Source organism: Heteronotia binoei, chromosome 4 (genome assembly GCF_032191835.1).
Source record: "Heteronotia binoei isolate CCM8104 ecotype False Entrance Well chromosome 4, APGP_CSIRO_Hbin_v1, whole genome shotgun sequence".
Taxonomy (NCBI): Eukaryota; Metazoa; Chordata; class Lepidosauria; order Squamata; family Gekkonidae; genus Heteronotia; species Heteronotia binoei.
This window is the reverse complement of record NC_083226.1, coordinates 149,181,141-149,196,613: the sequence shown is the minus strand read 5'-3', so window position 1 is coordinate 149,196,613 and position 15,473 is coordinate 149,181,141. Positions and strand designations below refer to the sequence as shown.

The following is a 15,473-nucleotide window of genomic DNA, read 5'->3' as shown; positions in this document are numbered from 1 at the left end:
TACTTCAGTTTGTATAAAAAATTGGGCTACAGGTGGACAATCTACGCATGGCCTCTTTTATCAAAATGACATTGCTTTAAGCTGTACTGAATAGGCAGCTGCTATGTGTAAAACATACCCTACCAAAAATAAGAAAAATCTGCCATAAGAGGTCATTTTTGCCAAGCAAGTTTCTGTTCTATCCTTTTCATCACTACTTCCTATATTCCTATAGGGTAGAAATAAATCAGAAATTACTTGCTATTTGATAGCAACCAGTAGTTCACTATTGCTTTAAGGTTGACATTTTGCTTAACCTTCTAACCGTATCAAAAACCTTACAAATATTGGATTTGGGGTATAATTCTTTGCCAAGCCAAATTCCAATTTATCTTGGAGCAGAAAAGGTCCCATCAAATTGTTTTTGTCCATGTTAGCAGAAATCCTTGCAGTTCATACTAGTAAAACATCCAGCATTTGAATGCATACTTTGACATGAGGCAGAATGAGGTTTTTGCATAGATTGATTCATTTCTCTTATTTTGCCCACTGACTCATATAAAGATGGTTCCTTTGCAAAGCTTTTTCATCATTTGGGACAAGAAAAGCTACAGACTTTTATGCATGTTAAGGAAAACATTTTAAAACTTCCATAATTAATAATTTCCAATTTTTTTACCTGGGACATTTCTTTGCCCCATGAACATATCTGTCTACTGTGAGGTAAATTTTCTCCAGATTATCAGGAAAAATCTTCAGATTGTCATGAATGACTGTATCCCTCCAGAGCATTTAAAAATGGTTCCCTCATACAGTTACCAAGTATGGCCTGGCAACCAATGGGAGATGGGGCAGGCAGGGAATTCCATGTCGGAAGTAGGGAACTGGTCAGGGGTGACATTCTAACAATAATCAAAAACTCTATGGATGAACCACTGAGTTTTGGCCACATGCTAGAGTGTCACCTACCCTGATGAAGTCACTTCCAGGTTACACTGGAAGCAAAATCATCATTCCAAGCAGGTCTCAGATTTAGTGGGAGCTCATAGGAGTGCAGCTCCTGAACGTTTCTGAGAGTTCCACCCTCTTGTCCATTGAATAGTATGTGAAGCTGCATAACAATCCCTGGATGAGCTCCACCACCTGTTTTTCTACAAAAATGACCACTGATTCCAAGGATGTTGATAACATGCCAACATTTTGCCCAGGCATTCCTCCTACTGGTCAGATATATGGGGGCTAGGGTTGCCAAGTCCAATTCAAGAAATCTCTGGGGACTTTGGGGGTGGAGCCAGGAGACTTTGGGGGTGGAGCTAGGAGCAAGGGTGTGACAAGCATCACTGAACCCCAACGGGAGTTTTGGCCATCGCATTTCAAGGGATGGCACACCTTTTTAAATGTCTTCCTTCCCTCCACCCTCCCCTTCTCTGATTTCACCTCAGAGGCGCAGCGGGCGCTGCCGCCGCCTCTTCTCCGCTTCACCGTAACTGCTCCTCTGAGATGGGCTCAGGCTGAGCCCATCTGGGAGGAGCAGCTACGGTGAAGCAGAGAAGAGGCGGCAGCGCAGCGGCGTCGCCTGCTCTGCTCCGCCTCTGAGGTGAAATCAGATACGGGGAGGGTGAAGGCAGGCCAGGAGCGTGGCAAGCCGCGAGTCCGGGTCCTAGAAGGACCCAGATTCACGGCTCGCCACGCTCCTGGCCTGCCTCCACCCTCCCCTTCTCTGATTTTACCTCAGAGGCGGAGCGGGCGATGCCGCTGCACTGCTGCCGCCTCTTCTCCAGTTCACCTTAGCTGCTCCTCCGAGATGGGGCGGCTCACCACACTCCTTGGCGCCGTTTCCCCCCCTCTCCCCGCTTCCGTTTTTTTGGAGAGCAGGGGAAGAGGCTGTAAATCCTGGGGTTCCCCCGCCAGGGCGGGAGGGTTGGGAAGCCTAATGGGAGCAGCTAATAGAAGCAGAGGGTGGAAGATTCCCAATCCCTCATGGGAAACTGAGCACCCAATTCCCTAAAACAAATTTTTTGTAATGAACGCCTGGGCATTTTTCACCCCAATATGTTAAAAAGAATCCCAATGGCAAAATGTATAGTTTTCTGGAGTTGTTTTCCCCCATACCAGTTCACAGAATGTAAACTGTAAGCAGTAATGGACAGTACTTGGGGGGCAATTTTTACTACTATATAAGCAATGGTGTCCTAAGAGCCACTTTTTTCTGAGTTCCGCTGGCATATAAACACACACAAAATGGGGTAGAAAATACACCCCAGGAGATAATGTCAGTTTTTAATTTGGTCCTTTTTCTCAATATCAAAATAACATTTGATATTAAACCTTCTTGCTCACAAAAAGCCCTGTTACATCCTCTGTGTATTAATAAATTCAAAAAGCAAAGTTTTTCTATTTTCTTACACAGTGCTTAATTATGAATTAGACAGTGCTTAATAATGAATGTGCAGCAGATTCTAAAGTTTACTAATACTCCTATAACCCAAAGAAGGTAGTAAAACATGTACTTTATTAAAACATTTTGCACAACGTCATTTCCAAACTTATACCCTTTCTGTACAATTTGTATGCTTGAGAAATAAGCCAAAGTTTCTGCAGAAAGATTTTCAACTGCCTTCTTAATGTTGCACAATAAACATATTCAGTTTTACTTTTCAGGATACAAAACTTGCCAGACACTTAAGCCCTGAATATTCATTTATGATTTGGAGCAGCATGGCCTGTCCTACAACATTTTTATTTAATTGTAATTTTTTTAAAAATGACTGAGTACTCCATTTTAAGAGTCAGGCATGTAAAGGTTAACTTAGTAGAAAACAAGATTCATTAAACAACAAAAAAAGGTCTTGATTTCAAGGAAATGCAGATACAAATCTAAACTTCCTCAATCTTTAGACCTATATTCAGGGCTTTAAAAAAAAAAAAGCCCAGCAGGTTCTTATTTGCATATTAGGCCATGCCCCCTTATTTGCATATTAGGCCATGTTGCCAGCAGCAACTGATGAGAGCATGTGTGTAGACCCATGTTGAAAAAATTGAGCTGAGGCTCCATGTAACATTGGGAGAAGGAGGCTGACGAAGTGCTCAAAACCATGAGGAGTCCTTTCATAAGTGGTTCCTTCCTTACTCTCTCCGCATCGTTAGGAGTCAGGCACTGAGGAAAAAAGTGTTCACCCACAACTGAGTCTACTCGAAGGAAGCCAATTTACAGGGCTACTGAAAGACTGTGTGGGAAAATCCATATGTTGAAAGCTCAGTGTTCCTTAGTTTAGTTTTAAGTTTCATTTAAGCTTGCACTAAAACGTATTTATACACGTTTCCATGTAAATTTCATTGCTTCCGGTGGTTTTTCTGCTATTCCGCTAGAGAATATGGCTGCTTTGGAAGGGGGACTCTAGGGCACTATCCCCCATTCAGGTCGCTCCCCAGACTCCACCCCAAAGTCTCCAGGCACTTCCCAACCCATCACTACAAATAAGCAAGTCCCACTGAATTTGGCGGAATTATATAATATTATATTATATTAATCATTACAAAGCCCTTCATAGCCTTGGCCCCCCTCATTTCTGGGACTACCTCCCTATCGTTTGTCACAACTTTGCTCCTGTAAGCAGGGGCTTCTGCAGGTGCTAACCTGCAAATGGGGAAAATAAACAATTGCCTGTACACATTTGTAGCTGCCACCACCTCCTGTGGCAGTGAATTCCACATGTTAATCACTCTTTGGGTGAAGAAGTACTCCCTTTTATCCGTTTTAACCTGACTGCTCAGCAATTTCATTGAATGCCCACGACTTCTTGTATTGTGAGAAAGGGAGAAAAGTACTTCTCTCTCTACCCTCTCCATCCCATGCATAATCTTGTAAACCTCTATCATGTCACCCCGCAGTCAACATTTCTCCAAGCTAAAAAGCCCCAAGCATTTTAACCTTTCTTCATAGGGAAAGTGTTCCAAACCTTTAATCATTTTAGTTGCCCTTTTCTGCACTTTTCCCAATGCTATAATATCCTTTTTGAGGTGCAGTGACCAGAATTGTACACAGTATTCCAAATGAGACCGCACCATCGATTTATACAAGGGCAATATGATATTGGCTGATTTGTTTTCAGTTCCCTTCCTAATAATTCCCAGCATGGCGTTGGCCTTTTTTATTGCAATCGCACACTGTCTTGACATTTTCAGAGAGCTATCTACCACGACCACAAGATCTCTCTCTTGGTAAGTCTCTGCCAGTTCACACCCCATCAACTTATATTTGTAGCTGGGATTCTTGGCCCCAATGTGCATTACTTTGCACTTGGCCACATTGAACCTCAACTGCCACGTTGACACACACTCACCCAGCCTCAACAGATCCCTGTGGAGTGCCTCACAAACCTCTCTGGTTCTCACCCTGAACAATTTAGTGTCATCTGCAAACTTAGCCACTTCACTGCTTACTCCCAACTCCAAATCATTTATGAACAAGTTGAAGAGCATGGGACCCAGTACTGAGCCCTGTGGCACCCCACTGCTTACCGTCTTCCACTGCGAAGATTGCCCACTTATACTCACTCTCTGCTTCCTATTAATTAGCCAGTTTTTGATCCACAAGAGGGCCTGTCCTTTTACTCCATGACTCTCAAGCTTACTAAGGAGCCTTTGATGAGGAACTTTATCAAAAGCTTTCTGGAAGTCAAGGTAAACAACATCTGTTGGGTCTCCTTTGTCCACATGCTTGTTCACCCCCTCAAAGAACTGTAACAGGTTAGTGAGGCAAGATCTTCCCTTACAGAACCCATGCTGAATCTTCCTCAATAACTTGTGTTCATCAATGTGCCTACTCATTCTGTCCTTGATAATGGTTTCTACCAACTTTCCCATTATTGAAGTCAGACTGACTTGCCTGTAATTTCCTAGATCTCCTCTGGAACCCTTTTTAAAGTTGGGGGTGACATTTGCTACCTTCCAGTTCTCAGGAACGGAGGCAGATTTCAATGAAAGATTACATATTTTTGTCAGATCCACAAGTTCAACTTTGAGTTCTTTCAGAACTCTTGAATGTATGCCATCCGGACCTGGTGACTTATTAGTTTTTAATTCGTCAATCAGTTGTAGGATCTCCTCTCTTGTTACCTCAATCTGACTCAGGTCTTTCAACACCCCTTCCAAAATTAGTGGTTCTGGAGTAGGCTTCTCATCTTCCACAGTGAAGACGGAGGCAAAAAATGCGTTCAGCTTCTCAGCCATTTCCCTATCCTCCTTCAGTAATCCTTTGACCCCTTGGTCATCCAAGAGCCCCACTGCCTCCCTGGCTGGTTTCCTGCTTCTAATATATTTGAAGAAATTTTTATTGTTGTCTTTATGTTTTTTGCAATATGCTCCTCATAGTCCCTTTTTGCCTGCCTGATCACAGTCTTGCATTTGATTTGCCACAGCCTGTGTTCCCTTTTATTAATCTCACTTGGACTAGCTTTCCACCGCTTAAAGGAGTCCTTCTTACCTTTTAGAGCTTCCATTACTTTGTTTATTAACCATGAAGGCCTTTTCTTATACCTGTTTGTTCATTTCCTAACTTGTGGTATATATTTTATCTGAGCTTTCTAGGATTGTAGTTTTAAATAGCCTCCAAGCTTCCCCAAGGGTTTTGACTGTATTTACCTTTCCTTTCAGTTTCCTCTTCACATGCCTCCTCATCTCAGAGAATTTACCCCTTTTAAAGTTAAATGTGGTTGTGCTGGTCTTTGGGGGCAACTCCCTATTTATACAAATCGTGAAATCAATAACGTTATGGTCACTGCTCCCAAGTGGCGCAATCACTTTTACACCTCTCACCAAGTCTTAGGCATTATTTAGGACCAAATCCAGGATCGCCCTGCCCCTGGTAGGTTCTGTGACCATCTGCTCCATAGCACAGTCATTGAGAGAATCTAGAAACTCAATCTCTTTCTCTCCACCTGAACACATATTGACCCAATCAATCTGCGAGTAGTTAAAATCACCTATTACAACACAGTTTTTGCATTTAGCCACTATCTTTAATCCTTCCATCATATTATAATCATCCTCTATCTTTTGATTTGGTGGGCGATAACAAACTCCCATAGTTAAATTTCCTTTTGGGCCCTCTATTTCAACCCAAGGCATTTCTAGAAGGGAATCTAATTCTCTTACCTCAGTCTTGCTGGACCGTATACCCTCTCTGACATACAGAGCCACCCCACCTCCAACCCTTCCCTCCCTATCCTTCCGATATAACTTATATCCAAGAATCACCGTGTCCCACTGATTCTCCTAATTCCACCAAGTTTCTGAAATTCCCACAATGTCTATGTTTCCCCCCAACACTAAACATTCCAACTCATCAATTTTACTTCGAACACTTCTAGCATTTGTATACATACATCTATAATTTCCCAGGCAAGTTAGGCCCGCCACCTTACTCCTGCTGCCTGGAGACTTTGGCAGACACTCCATACTGTTTGTCACCATCTCAGTGGTCATCATCTCTCTGACCCATTACCCGGTAGAAAAGTAACAGCTAACCCTTCATCTCTTTGAGATGAGTCCTCCCGAACCAGAAACATTTCATCTCCTGTCAGCTTTCCCCCAAGATTTAGTTTAAAATCTTTAAAAGTAATTAGGGTTGCAACTCTACAAAAAATTATTCACAAACTTACTTGGTTAAATGATTAGGAACTGTGTTCTATAGCATCATGTATCATTTAAGTACGATCCTATTAGGTATTGTTGTACCGCTTAATGTATTCTGTTAATATACTTAGGCCTTGCTTTAGGTCTTTCTGGTGGTTTTGTCTTCTAATGTCCTAATGTATTAATTATTGAATATCCCATGTTATTGATTGTACTGACTCACTATGTGTAATGTGCCTTGAGACACTCTGAGAAATGTGTACTATAAATAACCAGAATAAATATACAATACTTCAGAAAGGAGATGAGAGTACTTCAGCCATGATGCTAAGCAGTTCCAATTGTTTTCAAGTGAGTTCATCATGTAGTAGTCACCTGTAGCTTTATGACAAGACTGAAATTGGTTCCTTATTACCTATTCCTTATCGAAGTAACATGAGCAACCTGGATAAGGATGTCTATACACCTCTACAACTCCAAACTTGTCAGCCTTAAGTTATGTACCACCACAATGAGAGAGTATTTCCTTCAAGGTGCCCCAGGTATTTTAACTCAGTTTTTTGTGTTACGCCCTCTAATTAGGGCGTCAGTTTTGGATTTGGAACTACCTGGAGATGTTGGGGGTGGAGCTGAGGACAAGGTTTGGCATGGGGAGGGACTTCAATGCTATACTTTCCAAAGCAGCCATTTACTCCAGGTGAACTGATCTCTATCACCTGGAGATCAGTTGTAATCTCAAATCTACACCCACCCACCTGGAGATTGTGTGCAAATGCATTTCTTCAGATATAGTGAAACAGAATTTTCTCAGCCATTATTTATAGAAAGAGGAGGGGGGGGTTAGATGCCAGGAATAGCCAATTAGAGTCAAGAGAAGGAAACAAAAATGGAAATTACCAGTCCGTACATATAGGTAGAAGGTAAGCATGAGCGATACCACAAGACAACACTTTGGAATCAAGTACTGCGGGTTAGGAACCCTTAAACTGCTTCAGGCCAGCATAAATCACTCTATATTGTTTGGAAGGGTAATAAGAATTCTTGAAGATGGCTTTATGTCCTTTCTTCATAGCACTGGAAATACCAAGGTAGCAAGCCAAAGCAAGTCTACTCCGAAGCCCTATTTTATTCATGAGGTTTACTCCCAGTCAAGTGTTCTTGGGATCACAACCCAATAATCATTCCATTTACTTTTTTGTTTTAACTACATTTACTCATTTTTGTTGCTTTGATGGGTCTTGCAAGATATCTGAAATATATTTTTGACAGCAGGTCATAAAATGTTTTTGTGTATTGATTCTCAGTCACCTTCAATGGCCTCAGTCAGACCAGTTAATTTCAAGTTAAATGTGCAGTAAGTTACCAATTTCTATTGCTCTCATAGTTTGTGCAAAACTTTATTACAGCAGTTATGAATGGCACTTCAGCAGTTTTGCATAGGGTTACCAACTCCCAGTTGGGAAATTCCTGGAGATTTTGATGGTGGAGCCTGGGAAGGGCAGGGTTTATGGCACGGGCAACAAACTTACAGCCCATGAGCCACAACCAGCCCATCTACATCTTTGATCAGGTTCATGGCTCTTTTCTCCCCCTTTGAAGCTTCAAGGTTACCAGTTTCCAGCTCTTTACGCCTTGACTTTGCCTGCTTCAGCAGAAAACTCTTCTGGGCTTGCAAAGCTGCAAAGAAAATGTGGAATGGATTTTCCATCAAGTTCTCTGCCCAGAGACCTTAATGGAAAATCCAGTTTGCATTTCCTTGCAACTTTGTCTGTGTTGCAATGTATTTCAATGGAGTGGAGCTCAAGTAGTTTCGCTTTCCAGCATTTGTGTGACCAGCTGAAGCTGTTACTTGCTGGAATTGACTCCATAAAAGTAAACGTTTTGCACCAGCTTGTCTCTGCTGAATGGACCTGAGAACTGGTGCCTCATGAGGAACATGGGAACCCACAGCCAAAGAGGGATATTATACTGGAGAGCCATTGCCAATTCGAGTAGACATGGCAAGGAGGAGAAGCTTGCAATGCCCACCCATTTCATGTCTTCCTAGGCTCAGAGCATTTTATATTTTTACTTTATATTTTTAGTTTCTGCTGTGATCCTTGTACTTTTCCTTGATGTTTAAGAATTGCATTGCCATTTGCCAAATCCCACTATTCCATTTTAAACAAAATATTGTGAGAATTTAAAGTATGTTTGTATTCCAGCTTTTTTTAAAAAAAATCTTTGTGTTTGTCTGCATATTTTATACAGTTTATATCTCCACTACCTGACTTTACATCTTATGCAATGTGGCCCAGACCCACAAAGTCCCATTTACGTCAGATCTGTAACAAATTCAACACCCCTAGTTTAGGGAGTTAAGGGACCTTTGCAGAGTATAATGCCATAGAGTCCACGTTCCAAGCCAGCAGTTTTCTCCAGGCAACCAATCTCTATAGGCTGGAGCTCAGTTGTAATTACTAGAGATCTCCAGGTCTCAGCTGGAGGCTGATAACCCAGCTGTGGTCTGCTTGTCTGCCCCTCGCAGGATTTCACTTCTGCTTCAGTCGGAGCGGAGATTGCATGTGGACAGCTGGCGCAAGCCGCGTTCCTCCACATCTTTCTCCCCAGGAGCACAATCAACAGCCATTCCCAAAACATGTCAGTTTTTCTAGAGCGAACTTTGTGTAATCCCAGAGTGCAACTTCGCCAAATTGTATGCATGCTTACTCAAGAGCAAGCCCTACTGAATATAATGGTCCGCTCCCAGGTGAAAATGCCTAGATTTCAGCCATAGAACACGCATCTGTGCATGTTTATTCGGACATAAATCCCACGAAGTTTAATGGGAGCAAAACTGCAGCCATTCAACCTGCTCCTATGCATTCTTGCTAAGACGTAAACCCCGCAGAGTTCAGTAGAGTTGTTATCGCAGTTTCATTTATTTATTTATTTTTACTTCTGTAGCACTTGCTTCTACCGATCATTTAGCTCCAATATCCACCCGCTCCTTATGCACTGAGAATCAAAGGAAACATCCACTGCTCTAATTTTCCCAGCGGGATAGGTTTGACTTCTCGCTCGCGCAGCTCACATCCGGCAAGAATCCGGAGCAAAACCGGCATTTCATTCCGCGCACGCGCCTTACCGCCGCAACGGAATGCCTTTTAGCTTCAATAAAGGATTCCCCGCTCGTCAAGAAGGTTGACGCATGCGCGTTAACGCTAGGCGTGGGCTGTGACGTCATACCGCGCATGCTTAGTATCGGGGAAGTGTAGGGAGGGAGACGCTGGTGACGTTCGCGTTGGCTTTTTCTTCCTATGGGATCGCCGGAGGCGCGCAGGCGCGTTGAAGGAGAATCGCCTGGTGGGTTGTTGAAGTCGTGGAGGTTTCCAGGTGCTGAGATGGTTGTGCCTTCTGCTGCTGGGACTGGCGATGGGGAAGCTTCGCGTCCCTTCTGACTGGGGGAGTTCGTTGTAGTTTCCGCTCCCGTGCCTCCATTCAAGAACGGCCTGGTGTGTTTCCTGTCAGAAAACCGAGCTGTTGCTCCTGCACTCGCCCGCTACCTGGACCCCAGTGTGTATGGGTGGCGACGGGCAGCCTTCCCTATATCTTCCCCTGTTCCCTAATTTGGGGGAGAGACTTCTGGGTCCAGAGCTAGTTTGGTGTAGTGGTTAAGTGTGCGGACTCTTATCTGAGAGAACCGGGTTTGATTCCCTACTCCTCCACTTGCAGCTGCTGGAATGGCCTTGGGTGAGCCATAGCTATCGCAGGAGTTGTCCTTGAAAGGGCTGCTTCTGGGAGAGCCCTCTCAGTCCCACCCACCTCACAGGGTGTCTGTTGTGGGGAAGGAAGATAAAGGAGATTGTAAGCTGCTCTGAGTCTCTGATTCAGAGAGAAGGGTGGGGTATAAATCTGCAGTCGTCTTCTTCAGGTGCAGAGGTGTGCATTTCTGCTTTGGCAGGTCTCTAGGTGAAGCCAGGATGAAGCTGGTGCGGAAGGACATTGAGAAGGATAATGCTGGACAAGTGACCCTCATCCCTGAAGAGGCAGAGGACATGTGGCACGCCTACAACCTGCTGCAGGTGGGGGACAGCTTGCGAGCTTCCACCTTCCGCAAGGTGCAGACAGAGTCCTCCACTGGCAGCGTGGGCAGCAACCGCATCCGCACCACTCTCACACTCTGCGTGGAGTCCATCGACTTCGATTCGCAGGCATGCCAGCTACGTGTCAAAGGCACCAACATCCAGGAGAACGAGTATGTCAAGATGGGGGCTTACCACACCATTGAGCTGGAGCCCAACCGGCAGTTCACCTTGGCAAAGAAGCAGTGGGACAGCGTGATGCTGGACAGGATCGAGCAAGCCTGTGATCCGGCCTGGAGTGCTGATGTGGCTGCAGTGGTAATGCAGGAAGGGCTGGCCCATGTCTGCCTGGTAACCCCTAGCATGACCCTGACCCGAGCCAAGATTGAGGTGAACATCCCTAGAAAGCGGAGAGGAAATTGCAGTCAGCATGACCGAGCGTTGGAGAGATTTTATGAGCAGGTGATGCAAGCAATTCAGCGCCACATCTCCTTTGACATTGTGAAGTGTGTACTGGTGGCCAGCCCGGGCTTTGTGAGGGAGCAGTTCTGTGACTACATGTTTCAGCAAGCAGTGAAAACTGACAACAAACTGTTGCTGGAGAACCGCTCAAAGTTCTTGCAGGTAAAAACTCAAAGTTCTATGCAGAATATGGGGGTTTTAGTCAATGCATGATAAGATGGTCTGCTATTATTGGTCTGCTATTCTTAATATTTAGCCTTGGGGAGGGTAAGATCAAGCATACAACAATTTGGTGGAAGAGTATCTGAATTTGAAAAGCTTGTCACTGCATGTTCCAATCCTAAACATACATTCTTTGAAATCCCGCTGAACTAAGTGTGAGTTGCTCATACATAAGATTATACTGAGCTCATGTTACAAGCAATGTAGGAGAAATAGGATCATAGTCGTAAGTATATAAGGAAAGTGGGTTGGTTCAGTTCTCTATTGTAAGCCTAGTTTTCCTCTTTTCTTTTATTGCTGTGAGTTTAAAAATTCTTCAGACTTATGGCTTCACCATATATGTAGTACAGACCTATGAGTGTAGGCCAAACAGGAAAGTGCTAAAGCTTTTGTCATAAGAGTAATTTTAATATATGCCTAGAGCTTGGTTTAGGGCATTTGTCATAAAGAAGGCCAGAACCTTTAGGATTTTATTGCAACCTGCAATTTGCAAGAACAGCTCTTATAATTTGCATTTAATTTTACTTCTGATTGCTGGTGTGTTTAAAAGAAGGAAAAGGAGATTTCTTAAGATAAGTTTTTAAAATTTGGAATTTAAATTTTTAAACTAGTTTTATAAACATATTTAATTCACATTAGAAACTGCTGTTAAATCCTAGCAAACAGAAATCTGTTTAAAGCAACGAGACCAGTATGTTTAGTTGGCTAAAATCCATCCTGTCCTGGTTTGTGCAACATAATATACCATTGTTGTTACTTCTGATGTATTCTTGGCTATTAAATGCTTCAGATGCAGATTGCTAGAATCCTAGCAAAGAATGCTTAAATGTACATTGCACATGGGCAGGTGTTCTCAAAAATTATTCTTGTCTCACCATAGAGTTCAAAAAGTAAGATAAACTGCCAGGCCCTGTAGATGTGTAGGAGTCATTCCTTTTGAGTTCCGGGGGGGGGGGGGGGGGGGTTGCTTCCTTCTAAATAAGCTAAGTGTAAAATCTGTACAAGTTAATGGTTCAGGATGTCACTATTCTTTTAAGTGCCAGTTGTTTTGAATAGTGAATACTTATGTGCAGTATTAATATAATTTTAAAATATTGTGCAAAACATTGAAGATCACCCTCATTATCTGGGGGCAAGCAATGCTGAAAGAACTATGTATTTTTTCTATTTCTAGCCATGCAAGGCTGGGTCAAAATTCAGGCTGTTGGAATCAATTTTACATTTCTGTGGTTGATTGGACATAAAATTGAATGGGTGTTACAGTTTTAAGACAAGCAAATCTTGTTTCCCCCATTGCTGTTGGCAATGTGCATTTAAATACCTTGTTTTCTGGCTTCTAAAGCTTAGCCATATTGATATCACCTAGCTATGATGAAGATAAAAATTGAGATTTCTGGTGATGGAGTACTAAACAGAGAGAACTCTTAAAATGTGGTCAGTATTTTTTGTGGTTTTTCTTTCTCTAGGTACACTCTTCCTCTGGGCATAAATATGCACTGAAAGAAGCTCTGTGTGACCCAGCTGTGACTAGTCGACTTGCAGATACGAAAGCTGCTGGTGAAGTCAAAGCCTTAGATGATTTCTACAAGATGCTACAACATGAGCCTGACCGGGCTTTTTATGGTATCAAGCATGTGGAAAAGGCAAATGAAGCCATGGCAATTGATACTTTATTGATCAGTGATGAACTCTTTAGGCATCAAGATGTAGCTACACGGAGCCGTTATGTCAAGCTAGTAGACAGTGTGCGTGATAATATGGGTACTGTTCGCATCTTCTCTAGCCTTCACGTGTCAGGAGAGCAGCTTGGTCAACTTACAGGTGTAGCTGCCATCTTGCGTTTTCCTGTTGCTGAGCTTTCTGACCAGGAAGATGAATCTAGTTCTGAAGAAGATTGATGGAACCTTTTCCTTTACTATAACAGGATGAATACAGCACTTGGGAGCTGCTGCTTCTGCATATTATGAGCCTTTGTACTGTGCCTTACAAATAACTTTTGAGGACAGTATTTTTGCAAGTGACCTGCATTTGGCACAATGTTCATTGCAGCATATTTATGGATTTTCCTTGCTGTGTTATTGATTATGATGGTGGTTGATGCAAAGATGTAGATCTCTGCTAGCAAAAGAGGACTGAGAAAAACACTGAGTTTGTCTCCGTGGACTGTGTTTTGAACAGAATGTATAGCTAAGCAACAAACATCATTGATGCTATGCAGATGGTGTACAACAAAATAAACCAAAACCAGGAAAAATTTGCTGTCTCACTAAAGTATTTTCTGTATTCCAAGACAATATTGGTACCTGTCCCCTTGGCCTTACGAAAACCCTTTCATATCTAAAAGATTATAACCAGGTGTCCTTGTAATGCCTAGTGTGTAGAGATGACAAGATTTGTAAGTTTATTTTTATAATAATTTGTCTCTTATATCTTGTTGAAAAGGAGGGAAAACTGAATACCCAGGGGGCAGCATGGATAAACTTAGGCAGGCTGGTGGGCAGAAAGGAGAGGAAGCAGGAAAGGGGGGAGAGGCTGTTGGGGTTGCTGGAAAAAAAGAAGTGAGAGAGAAAATGAGATGCTCCTGCTGCAAGTCTGCGTAACCCCTGCTCAAAGTATCTAATGCCATTAAAAAGATCAACTAGCTTTTAAGTTACCAACTGCACAATAATGTTACACAGCTTTTTTCCTCAGGCTGGGTGGAAGAAAATAATTTTACAGGCCTAAGATCATTTTGATTTTTCTTACTGAAGAATTAACAAGTAGTCTGTTGTATCCCACCGCTTATGGAAAGATATGGCAGCAACTGCTTAAAAAGGGGCGGGGGGGGGGTCCTTGTATTTTTGAGAGAATTCTTGTATTTCTTTACTTCATTTATACCTCACCTTTCTCCTCAAGCTGCTAACTCTTCTGAATTTTATCTTCACAACAACCTGCTCGGTAAATTAGGCCCAAGGTCACTCCATGAGCTTCCCTGGCACAGGAAATTCAAACCTAGGTATTTTCAGAGCCTAATCTGACATTTTCATCACAATGTTACATCAGTTCTTCAAGTAAGGAGATAAGCAGTGTTTCCTAGTATATCTTTTCAAATGTGCACATGAATGTGTGACATTTGAAGTTGTTCAGTACAAATGTTGTCAAGTTCCTGAACTTGAAAAGGTTGCTACTTGTTTTTTTTTTCATTTATTTGACACTTCTTTTCAGATAAAGTATCTTTTTAAATCATGATATTGTTCCTTAACCTTGGAAAATGCCAAAAGTTAATGAATAACAGTTCATCTGAGAAAAGCTACTATTGTAAAATTTTTGTCAAAAGAAGATATACTTTTCAGGTCCTATGAAGGTTGCAGTGGTAATGTTAATGTGCCAAGGTTATTGAAATTCTTCAGCTCCAAAAAGAATAAAAAGTCTGCCGAGTGTCTTATCTGATATTTTAAAATGAAAAGCAGTTTATTAATCAGAGTTAATGCTGCCAAACCTTCTGGTTTCACTCATCTTGGGCAATTGCTCAGATTCTTCAGACTCATCTGGGGGAGGAATAGCATCTCCAAATACTCTCCTGATCAATACAAACTTGATTTTCAAGAGAGGTAATTTTTAAGAGAGCTAGCAACGGTTCATTTGTGACTTAATCTAGTTTTCATTGTGGAGTGTTGCTCTCATTAGCTCTGGACAGTTCCACTGTTTCTGTTATTTGTGAGTATGTGTCATATGCACACACTGCAGTCTCACAGGCATGAGTATTCAAGAGCTGACCTGTATTTGTATGCAATACTCTAAAACAGGGATATCAAACATGCAGCCTGTAGGATGCATCCAGCCATTGCAGGGCTCAAATCCATCCCCCGAGCAACTTCCTTCTCATTTTTTTCAAGGGCTGCTGCTGCAGCCACACGATAGTTTGCTCCCCGCCCCCCCAGTCTTCAGTGGCACTTCGTTTACTGTTTCCTGACCTCCCCCACTCCACACACACACAGCTCTGTGGCTGGTTTGTCCAGGAGAGACACAAAGATAAACCTCATATATACAAAACAACTTCAAGACCAACTTTTCCTCCAGAGTATAAGCTTTTGTGAGCAACAGCATTTTATTCCAGGTATAAGCTTTTTT

The 15,473-nt window shown here is 42.5% G+C and overlaps 2 protein-coding genes across 7 annotated transcripts in view; both read left to right on the top strand.

The window, feature by feature from the left end:
• The window catches only part of ITGA1 (integrin subunit alpha 1), a 107,890-nt gene that overhangs the window by 5,894 nt on the left and 86,523 nt on the right, over positions 1-15,473 (top strand). The window lies entirely within an intron of this gene.
• Positions 9,827-13,617, top strand: PELO (pelota mRNA surveillance and ribosome rescue factor). 6 transcript variants are annotated; one of them, XM_060236009.1, is made up of 3 exons: positions 9,827-10,109; positions 10,559-11,303; positions 12,830-13,617. In XM_060236009.1, exons 2-3 carry the CDS (start codon positions 10,578-10,580, stop codon positions 13,259-13,261), a joined length of 1,158 nt encoding a protein of 385 aa, XP_060091992.1. In that variant the 5' UTR covers positions 9,827-10,109; positions 10,559-10,577; the 3' UTR covers positions 13,262-13,617. The 6 variants fall into 6 exon arrangements, 5 of the variants coding, with proteins under 5 accessions (XP_060091992.1, XP_060091995.1, XP_060091991.1 ...); XM_060236012.1 differs by having other exon boundaries at positions 9,880-9,990; XM_060236008.1 differs by having other exon boundaries at positions 9,888-9,960.